The sequence below is a fragment of the Gordionus sp. m RMFG-2023 genome, chromosome 3 (assembly GCF_954871325.1).
Source record: "Gordionus sp. m RMFG-2023 chromosome 3, tfGorSpeb1-WG-v2, whole genome shotgun sequence".
NCBI classification, from domain to species: Eukaryota; Metazoa; Nematomorpha; class Gordioida; order Chordodea; family Parachordodidae; genus Gordionus; species Gordionus sp. m RMFG-2023.
In genome coordinates, this window is record NC_088777.1 from 32361474 (window position 1) to 32373980 (window position 12507).

Below are 12507 nucleotides of genomic sequence, written 5' to 3' on the forward strand. Positions count from 1 at the left end.
CTTCTTGATTTGGTTTTATTTTATCTTCTAACTTTATATTGCCAACCATTTTTATTGATTCGGTTTCAACTGGTTCTTCGATTTTTTCCTTTTCTTCCCTTTCCCAGGGTTGTTATAGCGGATTCGCCTGGTATACGGCAACTCCTGGTATATCTGCGATGTTTATGACACCCAATACAGCGGTTAACTTATTTTTCAACGTAATCTAATTGTTCCCACTATATATAATGTCTCATAAATGGATTTCATTGATGTAATACCCTGATGACCCGTATGCAATATGTGTAAAACTCTTTTTTGAAGTGAGTACGGAATGATTAATCTGCCATTCCAAAATAAAATACCTTCATCATTTTCTATTTCATCTATTTTTGTTTTAAAAGATTGTAATTCTGGTGCTTTATTTTGTATATTTGTACCATTTATTAATATTTTTACTCTTCTTAAAATTGGATCTTTTGCGGTTTAATCTTTAAATTCTTTTCTAGATAGAGTTAATGTATCATAAGTAAGATTTCTTATATATTTCACTGTTTTATTTTCGCATTCTATCATCATTTTTCTCTATTGGGTTTTGCGATAAAGCATCTGCAATTATATTATTAGCGCAATTCTTGTACATTATATCATAAACATATGCAGATAAATTATACAGGGTTGGCATGTCGGTCAATTGACCGGTCAAATTCGGTCAATTGACCGGAGGAGTATTTGACTGGTCAAATACTCTAAAATATTAATGGCGAATAAATATTTTGATATAATTAACTAGTATGCATTAAAAGCATGTTTATCAATCTTATTAGGTTACAATTATTTAAAAAATTATTTGTATCATGAATTGTTAAAAACAAAAGAATTTTTTTATTGTTAAAATATAAATATGTAATTTTTCTAAATATAGTAATATTTTTAGTTATTTTTTTGCCTAATCATTGCCGTTTCTCGCCTTCTTTATTTTTTTCAATTCATTTTTCTTAAAAAAAATAAAAATACCCGATTTATTATAATCATAATATAATTTTTTCATTCTTATTTTTTAATAAATTTAAATTTTATTTAATATTTAGCCGAGTATAAATTATATTAATTCTCATTTGTTTTACTTACACTTGCTATATTTGGTTTTTAAAATTAATTTTCATTTTAATTGTTCTGGTCAGATTTACGGAATATAATTCAATTCTGGTAAAAAGTTTATTATATTATATTTATAATATTAAGAAATTATTGGAATAATTGGTCGATAATTATAAAATAGTTAAGATTGATTAACTTTACAATAATCAAAATCATTTTTTGTTAAATTTTAATATATTAGGGATTATGGTCAAACCAAAGCATCATGTTTGGAAACATTTTCAAGAAGTACGCGATGGTAAATCAGTTAAAGCGGTGTGCAAGTTTTGCAAGATGTCCTATATCACCCACGTTGATAGAATGGTCAAACATTTATTAAGCAGCTGTACTATGTGCCCTGTTATAATTAAGGAAAAATTTTATTCAAATTACAAAATATCAACCTCTACAAAAAATATCACAAATGTAATTTGTAATACTTCTAAGTCTAACTCTAATGAAGAATTGGGTGAAATTAGTGAGAATGATTATCAAATGAACAATATTTTGTCTTGTGACTCAGGAGAATTTGATTCCCTTATTTCTAATCAATCTACAAGCAAGGCGATTAAATATAAATCTCAATCTTGTATAACCGGTTTCATAGATAGAATTAATCCCAAAGAAAAAAATGAGCTGGATCAATTGTTTGCAAAGGCTGTATATGCGAGCAATTTACCTTTCCACATCACTGAAAATCCCTACATCCAAGAATTTTTTAAAAAAATACGTCCTATTTACACATTACCCAGGAGAAGGCAGCTGGCTGGATATCTTCTAGACAAAGCGTCAGGTGATATGGAGGTGAGAGTTGCAGATATAATAGATAAAGCTCCTTACTTATCAATTGTATCAGATGGCTGGAGCAACATTAGAAACGAGAGTATTATTAATTTTATGGTGATGACGCCTGTTCCAGTGTTCTACAAATTTCTAAATACTGAGGAAAATCGCCATACGGCAGATTATATTGCCCAGGAATTTAAAAATGTAATTCATGAATTGAATCCGGTAAAAGTATATTCTTTAGTTCCTGATAATGCCGCTAACATGAAAGCAGCCTGGAGAATTCTAAAATCTGAATCTATTTATAATCATATACAATGTTATGGTTGTGCAGCGCATACATTGCAGTTATTCTTTCACGATTTTGAACGATTGGACGCCTTCAGTGACCATATTTCAATAATTAAAAAAATTGTTAAATTTTTCAAGAATAAACACATACCAGCTGCAGTATTTTCCCGTAATAAGAATCTTCATGGCATACCATCTACATTAAGTACAATTAGCCAAACAAGATGGGCATCGTCAATAAAATGTATGGAGCAAATTCAAATATGCAAGAAAGCTCTAAAAGCATCAGTTGTTGAAGAAGCTGTTTGTGATAATTGTCCCATAGAAATTACCAATAATATATTAAACGAAGAATTTTGGACGAAAAATTTAAAATTTTTAGCTATACTCCAACCTTTAGCTACCTCATTGTTGAAAGTGCAAGGGGATAAATGTACTTTGGCCCAAGTAAAAAACGAGATGCTTAATTTGGAAAAACACATAATACAATCATGCCATGATTCTATATTTTCTCCATCTCAAGAAAAAAAAATTAAGGTTATGTTTGAAAAGAGAAAAACTGATATAAATACATGTGCTCACAATGCTGCTTATTTATTGGACCCCCAATATCAAGGGGAGCATCTTACTAATACTGAATTTGATGAAGCATGTAATATAATACAAGAATTGGGTATTTTACAAGGTGGTGATTATCAAAATATTTTGAGTAATATAGTAAATTTCAGAAGCAAAAGCGGTATATTTAATAGCCATAATATGTGGAAAGTTGTAACTTCCATAAGAAACAATCAAATTTCGGCCTCAAGTTGGTGGAATGCATTTTGCCCACCTTGCCCATTAAGAGAAGTCGCTAATATTTTACTAACATTTCCTAGTTCGACTTCTTCTTCTGAAAGAAATTGGTCGGTTTGGGGCAATATTCACACGAAAAACAGAAATAGATTAAAGGCTTCTACAGCAGGAAAATTAGTAAGAGTGTATCATAATTTAAGATTGATTAAAAATATTAAAGAAAATAATGATATTGAATATGAATCGGAACAAGACTCTGCCACGGAGGGTGAAACATTGACTATAGAATGAATTAAAAAATATTATGATATTTATTATTATACATAGATTTATTATAATATTATATAAATGCAAAATAAAGTTAATATTGGTGTAAAAAACATTTATTTGAATTTGACCATATTTGACCGGTCAAATATCGGTCAATTGACCGAATTGTATTTGACCGGTCAAATGCACAACCCTGAAATTATAAGCCCAATGTAATAATCTTTGGTTGTTAATGAGCTTAAATCTCTGTTATTACCATATATCTTTATTAAAGGTTTGTGGTCGGTCTGTTCGTATTTTAAATTTTCGTCCATACAAATAGTTATGAAATTTTTCTACACCGGTTATTATTGCTTCTGCTTCTTTGTCTATTGTAGAATAATTCTTTTCAGCATCTTGTAAAGTTCGAGGTGTACGCTATTGGAAATTTATTACCATTATCATATTTTTGCATGAGTACAGCTCCAAATGCTTGGTTAAATGCATCTGTTTCTAATATTAACTCGAGGTCTGGTTTATAAAATTGAATAGTATTTTGTTCTGTTACTATTCCTTTTGCTTTTTCAAATAATGTAACATCTTTTTTAGTCCAATTTCATTTAACATTTTTACTAGTTTTATTATGTAATTCGGCTATAATTCCATGTAAGTTTGGTATGAACCGTGTATGATAGTTTAATATACCTAGAAATGATTTTATGTCATGTCTATCTTTTGGAGTTGGATATTTTTGTATTGCTATTATTTTATTTTTATATGGGTATATTCCATTTTGATCTATTATGTTATGTATCCTAAATATGATACTTTTTCTTTCATAAAATTTATTTTGCTAGTTTTAACTTTTAATCCCGCATTTTGTAATTTTTGAGGACTTGTTTTATATTCTCTATATGTTCTGTATCATTTTTTTCTGTGATTATAACATCATTGAGATTTTTATTCATTTTTTACAATAGATGTCATGCCAGGTTCAAGCTCACAATATTAGGAAGCATCCAAGATAAAAAAGTTTATCAAGCCCAGCTCAACCCTTAATAATTTGTAAAAGATATTCCCAAGTCAGGTGCAAGCTAATATTAATTTTGAGGTTCCAACCCCAGTCCTACCCATTATAATTTTGAAAATTTTTTCCCGCCTCGGAGATAGTTACATTTTTAATATCATCACATGAACGGGAAATATCTGATTTACCAATTAGTCTAATATGGGAAAAAAAACATGTAAATTCCGTATTAAGGGAAACTGGGAAGGCCTGGGCAACCACTTATTAGAGAATCATGACAAATAAAATAATAATAATCGACTCTTATACTTTTTTGTAATATGATCAATTAAAATTATATCTAAAAAATATGTTGTTTATTATATAGGGTTATTGTTTTTCAGATAAATTTAATGTATGTCTTGCATTTCTGAAATTATTTGGCAAAGAATTTTATAAGGGATATATATTTTTTTATGTTAAGTAAAAAAAAATGCTGTCTATTTAAATTACAAAAATGCCATTAAACACTAATGAAACTTATATGCAAATTATTTATATATTTTTTAAGATATTTTTTTATTGACATAAATTTAGGATAATTTTTTTAAAAAATAATGAGGATTATTTATTATGTATTTGATAAAATTAAGAGCAAATCTTTGTTGACATTTTAATTTTTGATGGAAAAAGCGACAAAATAAATCTGGGCGGTCGTCTGGAGAGTAAATAATTAATGTATAATTTTATATCATTTAGGGTTATAGATGAAAGTAATGACGGATTAACAAAGCAGTGAATCATTTAGGGTTATAGATGAAAGTAATGACGGATTAACAAAGCAGTGATATGCCTATGCCTTGGGACGCAAAACGATATTTCTGTCAATGTCAGCATTGGTATCCCCCTCTAAAATAGAATCATGAACGACAATGTTAACTCAACCATAAAACGGTCGTAAGTATTGTTATAAAGGCCACGACAGAACTACTGCATTATTTGGCCGTACTGTACATTCAAGTTTGAACACGCAAAACGATATTTCTGGCAATGTCAGCATCGGTATCCCCTTCTAAAATAGAATCATGCGGTCTTAAGTATTGTTATAAAGTCCACGACAGAAATACTGCATATTTTTTCATTAATAAAGTTGATGAAATTGGCCGTACTGTACATTCAAGTTTGAACATTCCTCTAAATATTCATGAAAGTTTCTCAGAGAATCGGATAAAGTAATATTTATATTAACCTAGTGAAGTGAATGATAGTACATAATTATATGTTTATATTTGTTTAAAAATAGGCGGAGGCATAGGGATTGTGGTAGTGGTGATAGAAATATTATTTGGAGAACTGGGTGAAAATAAAATAAACATAGATATAAAACATAAGATAAAAAAAACAAAATAAACCTCCAGATGAGTTCATTTCAAGCGTAGTTCTTTATTATTTTGTCTACCAGTAACTCTAGGATGGGTAAGGCGTTTGTTTAATCGTCATTATTTTCTTTGCTTATCTTTAATAATAGATTCATCAAACCGGTAGATGGGTCAATATTAGATGCATATTTCTAGTAGTTGGAGGGCTATCATCAAAAAAAATTATTGGGGGACTTATCAAGCCTATTATGATATTCTAAAAGTTAAAAAATAACATGATGAATGTAATGTTAATAAGATTAAGGTTAATAATTGTAAGGTAATTAAAAAATAAGATTAAAAAAGGGGGGGGAAAGTAAGTATAAATAATTATATTATAAAAAATATTAAATTAAAAGAATTGATAAGGTTTTGAGAAATAGTGGTTAATAGATAATAGAGATAGAAAGAAAAGAATGGGATAATAAAATTTAGTGATAAATAAATTCATTAAGGGAGGGGAAAAAATAAAGAAAGAGTTATTTATAAGCGTTTGAGATTATAAATAGGTTAGGATAAGAATATTATTTGAATATACTTGGTTATCTTCTTAATTATTGGTTATGAAAGAAAAATATGATTACAAAAAATTGTAATCTAAGTACTGACAAAAATTGTGAGTATGTTCAAAATAAATATACAAGTTGAGTATCTTGTAGAGATTTCATTAATGTGTAATTGATAATATGAGATGAAAATTGATAAGGTAATCTAAAATAGAGATGGGATTAAGTGAAATAAAAAGTTTCATTCATATTTATAAAGTTGAGGGAATATTGTTTACATCAATTCAAAGACGATCAAATCTCTCAATCCATGTTAGGTATGTGTACACCATCAATTCTCAAAATTCCATTCATCTGTTTGTATAAAATAAATTAATAAAATCAACAAACAAAAAATAAAAATAAATACGTACCGATGACATGACGTAGCGATGACATGACTTTACGATGACGTAGTGAGGACATCGGAAAATTATAATATAGATAAACTGCTGTATCAGCCAGTAAATCGTCCATATATCGTTGAAATATTATTGGTGCTGTACTATACCAATCGGTAATGGTAAATAGTGGTTGTATCCAATTGGTGTTACCATTGTTAATATTTTTTGCGATTCTTCGTCAATGCTCATTTGTAGATATGCGACTTAGAGATCTAATGTTATATATTTATTTCCATTTAGCGATCTATGCGATTAATTCTTCAAACGTTGGTAAAATGTGAGTCTTTTAGTAGAGATTTATTTAATGTTACTTTGAAATCTCCACATAATCGAAGTTCACTTAAAGTTTTACATACCACACCATTGGAGTACTTCAGGTTACTCTTGTTATTGATGGATATGGATCTATTTTCTTTATTATATTATTTTCTTCCAAACGTTTCAGTTCATTTTGAATTTCTACTTTTAAAGGCAACGGTACTCTTCTAGCTGGTAGTGTAATTGGTTTTGTATTTTCTTCCAATTGTATCTTGCTGGTTCAAATGATTTTATTAATACTAATTTATTATCAGAGAATTCTTTATATAGTTTTTCAATATTTACGTTATTATTATCATTGTTATTATATTTATTGTTGATCATAATGATTTTTACATATGGTAACGATAGATAAATTCAATAGTCCATGAAAATTCAAATAGTGCTGCATCATTTGTTTTTGTAACTAATAATGGAAGCTATTTTATTTTATCATCTAATTGCACTTTTACATAAGCTTCGCCCATAATTTTTATTGTATTGTTTTCATATGTAGTTGGAGCTCTAACCATTCTAAGTTTTAGCCTCCCAATTTTATTCCATATTGTTCCATTTATATTGGTTACTGCTGTACCGTATCATATTCTATTTTAATTTCCTGGTTGTTTATTAATACCATAATTGTTAATGTGTCCATATTTGTAGACTTTTTTTATATAGAAATCTGAATCGTCTTCGTTACTATTGTAATTTGTACCGTAAACCTTTCTTCTAGTTTTACAACACACGACAAAGTGTGTTTGATCTCTTGCATTTGTTGCACGTTTTTTCGTATGCTGAACAATTTCTAATAGCATGAAAACGATTACAGAAATAGCACGGTTTTCTTGTATTATTATTATTTGTGTGGTAATTATTATAACTTTGCATTGGTTCTCTTTTTACGTATGTTTTATTTTCATTTTGATAATGTCGATTATCATTATACTGTCGATTATTTTTATCATTTTGATTTAATCGTTTATTATTATCATTATATTTGGTCGTCTCTTTGATTTTATAAACCATTTTAGTAGTATTATTTATTTCTAGCTAAAGCCATTTCTATAACCTTGTTTAAGCTTAACGGTTGGTTTTCGTCTCTAGTATCTGGGTATCTTAAACGTAGTTCTTTATCTAGTTGTGACATCTTTAATCCAGCTATTAATTGATCACGAATTCGTAATTTTATATTATCTTCAAATTCGCATCTACGGGCTAATTCCTTTATATTTTTTAAATAACTCAATACGGATTTTGGTCCACGACTTAATCTAATGAAATCAATTCTCGATGCCAAAACAGTTCTTTCATCTTTATAAAGTTGTTTTGCAATTTTGTATAGATCTGCCCATACCACATCATCAATTTTTCTTGGAAAGAGTAATTTTTTTATATCAGTTATAATATTTATTCCTCCATTAGCTATAAATAATTTTTTCAAAGTGGCGTCAGTTTGAGGAATATTTTTAACATTTAGCATATATTTGATGTAGTCCATATAGTCGTCAATAGAACATTCATCCTTTTTAAATTCATGTAATGTAATTTTATCCATAATTTCTAACAGATCTATCTAGCTATCTACTTATTCATAGAGTTATCACATTTTCAAATCACATAATACAGTTGGGTAGCGATGGAGGGGGAGGGGATTGGATTCCTCCCAGAGCAAAAAAAATGCTGATTATACGTTCAAAGGCTTCAAAATTATTTTATATTCTAATAAATACCTTAATAAAGTAATTTTTAAATATTAGTTTTTTAATATAAAATAACGGTTTTGAGATTCATTCTGGTTCATTTCAAATCCCTGATGACCCAAGTTTGTATTAAATAGCTTTCTTCGGTACTGTATAAAATAATTTTTCATTTGTACAAGTAGTTATAGGAAAGGTGTATAATATTGTTAAACGTTTTAAAGGTAGTTTTTAGATTTAATGCATATTGAAATAAATTTAATGTAAGGTGAAACCATTGTGCGCCAATAAGATTGCTGGGAGAGAGGGGCTCTGAGGGAGAAATACTGCTTTGATCATCATATTAGGCTCTAGAAAAGGCAAATTTTTTATATGAATCTAAAAAATATTATTAGTGTCAGTCAACTTTTGAAAAGAATTGTCACAGCTATGACTTAAATTTTAATTTAAAATTGATAATTGTTTTTAATAAAGATTAATTATTGACTCTAAAGCGAATGTGTCATCGTTGATAAGCCTAAGTTTTTCAATTATAATATTCAATATATCATACAAACTTAAAAAATGGAAAATATCTATAGAATTTCCCTCCGCTTAATCAAGTAATCTAAGAACCTTAAGTTGAATACATCTACCGAGATTAATAGTTTAAAAAATATATAATTTAATTGAAATAAATAGGTTTGGAATCCACACAAATATTAAACATCATTAGAAGCATTTTTACCAATCTACCTACTAATTTTAACTATACTCCCAAGAGTTTCAAGAAAGCGAGTAAACTTACTTGCAAATTTTTTTCTAGTATATTAATATTAAAGAATTTATATAAATTCAATAGTGATATCTTTCCAGAAATATAAACAACGTAAATTTTTTATAAACTTGTACAAATATCTGAACCGTAACTTTTCAAAGGAGTAAAAATAATTTGTATAAAAAAGTGATTTAAACTGATTTCAACCAAAATAAAATAAGTTATAATACATTTTTTTACATTCTTTTCCTTATGGTGTATATCTTACCATATCTGCGTCGTTATTTATAATTAAGTGATCAAAATATTTGTTTAATATCCATAAGAAGTATATATTCATTTTTTCACTATGACTTAAATAGATCCACAATCTTTAAGCTGCTTCATAAGTATTAAAGTATTCCTATTTTCTATATTTTAGTGTGCAAAATATCTAAATAACCAATTTTTGATTTAGTTACATTTATATAATTAATCTAAAAATTCATAATTTTTTATATACTGGGAATCAAAAAAAATTGAATATCCATCATTATTGAGGTTCCCGCAAAACAAATCTCTATTGAAAGGACCTTTTCTGGGCTAAAACGTCACAACGAACAAATATGAATAAATCCACTTATATTAGAAAATATATTACTTATAGGTTCAAATAATATGTTATGAATTATGATTCATTTCATAAATATTTTTTATATATATTCATAGATACTTATAATAAAATAAATTAATTTGATACATAAATATTATACTAATTTAAGTGATAACAAAAATTTTAATAAATAATATTCATAATTAAAATCATTATACCCATGGTGTTGCTTGAATAAAAATAATTTTAAAAGAAATTTCTAGCTGAACCGAACCCAAACTTTATAAATTTTTTGTAAGAACCGTGACCATTATAATTTTATACATATTGAACAGTAACCAAACTTAACCGTTATGAATAAAGGTTTGGGTCCCTGACCATTAGCTCTTAAATATATATGTAAATATCATTTCCATTTCTGATGAAGTCATAAAAGAAATAGATAAGGGGGCACTTAAGATTAAATAATACATATAGACATAATGTGGGCACTTTTTTTTACATAAATTGAATTTATAATAATTTTTATCAATATCAAACAAAATTTAAATATTTTTTTTTATCACGGGCAAACTAAATGTGATTTTTTTTTCAAATAAGCAGACATAATATTTATAAGTTATTTTTATCAATAACAAACACACTGTAATTTTTGACTATATTTAAAAAAAATTATAATCTCCTCTCGCATTTATTTGTAATAAAATAATATCTCCTTAACTCCATTTTTATGAGAATTTGAAATAAATCTTTGAATTTACTTAAAATTATAGATTTCATCTTGAAAGATTTTGTATTATGTAGGAAAATTACAAAATATTTGCTTATAAATAATTTTAAAAATATTTAAAATTTTTGGTAATGTTTTATCATAAATCATTCTTTCAAAAGTTTTCTGAAGATATTTTCCAAACTCTGATTTATTTAATGTTTAAACTAAATTCGATTTATTTTTTTGTTATAACGCTTAACTTCTATTTATTTTTTGTGTTAAATTTTTTATACCTAACTTTCGTTTAATTTTACTTTAAAATTTTATTAACGCATTGATTGATATTTTAAAATATTAATATATATGTCGTAATTTTTAAATGGATCAGAACTATCCAGGATCATCACGTGTTTTAAAGGGATCCCTTTAAGAATTCAATTTTTGAAAGGATAATGAACTACACGGTATTATCAGGCGCATACGCAGCGGGAGGAGGGGGGCAAAAAATGCAGATGTCGGATATATTTTTCACAAATATTATTGTTTATATTAATTTATATTCGTTAATATTTATTCCTATCTCATTAAATATTTAATTACATTTATTTATCACATTCATCTACTTATTTATTTTATCAATTAATTTCGATCTCAAGTTTTTCGGCGTGATATTTACTTATTATTTTCAAATTTTTAGTGGCGTAATATTTATCTACCATTTTGAATTTCTAGTCTAATAATAATTATTTCTGAAACTCCTTGTCCAACAGGGAAAAAAAATTGCAAGCTTGTCCAGCGAGATAGAGTCTTCGCCATCAAGCAATAACCGCTTTTACAGAGTTAGAAGAGCCGATTATTTGCTATTACTGAAATAACACAATGGCCTGAAAGAAATATTTTCGCAGAAGCAAGAAAATTATTGGATTAAATGCTCATTTCCAAATTTTTTTTCTCATTAGAATGTAAAAATTTAATTATACAACTATATGTAATACTTTCCAAAAACATGACTGACTTGATTAAGAAGATGAGAATAGCGGAAAGCATTTTATTAGAACTCAAGAAAATTAGGGCTAATGTTGATGAAGAATTTCATATTTTATATGTTATTGTTGAGTCAAAAGTAGAGTTATACGTGTTTAATATTTGTCTCCTTCGACTTGCAGCAAGGCAAGCTCATTGTTAAAACATTATAGGATCAGTAGAAGAGTATTATAAAACAAATGTCCCTTAGATATATTTATAATCCAAATAAATGAATGGTTTTTAATTCATCATGCAGCACTTACCAATCTGCAGATATTACTTCCACAAAAGCCTTACCAACCTTTTTCAGATGGTGATAGAAAAAAAATATTTGTTATATTTTTATCATGAAGATGTTAAAGTATCTTATGATGCCTTATCAGCTGAATAACTATGTTTATAAAATAAACTATGGTTGATATAGCCCCAAATGCTATGGATGCCTTGCATTTGTAACATCTAAATTATATTCCCAATGTATTAAAAGGGTTTATATATATATTAGCAACTCTTCCCATTACTAATGAGAGAACATTCTATTTCCAACATTTAAATTTTTTATGTATATAAATTTTAAAGGCTCAAAAAATTCAATTGGATCATTTAAGTGATTCATTTATAGTGGTTATATTCACTTTATATTTAAAATTTACATTTATTTTATAGGTTTTCTTTACCGCCAGTTGTATCCGTTTAATATTTTTAATTTACACTTATTTTATAGTTTTTTATATGACGGTTTATACATATAATTTTTTTATAATTCACATTAATTTAAAATCATGTATTAGAAATAGTTATTAGTTCTAA

General features: G+C 27.2%; 1 protein-coding gene across 1 annotated transcript; it reads left to right on the forward strand.

The window, feature by feature from the left end:
- Positions 1-1326: 1326 nt before the first annotated feature.
- Positions 1327-3282, forward strand: LOC135926896 (uncharacterized). Its single transcript, XM_065462830.1, has one exon. The coding sequence runs from the start codon at positions 1327-1329 to the stop codon at positions 3280-3282; it is 1956 nt and encodes a 651-aa protein (XP_065318902.1).
- The last annotated feature ends 9225 nt before the right edge of the window (positions 3283-12507 follow it).

Coding starts and splice junctions, on each gene's coding strand:
- LOC135926896 (XM_065462830.1), top strand. CDS start 1,327: ATGGTCAAACCAAAGCATCATGTTTGGAAACATTTTCAAGAAGTACGC.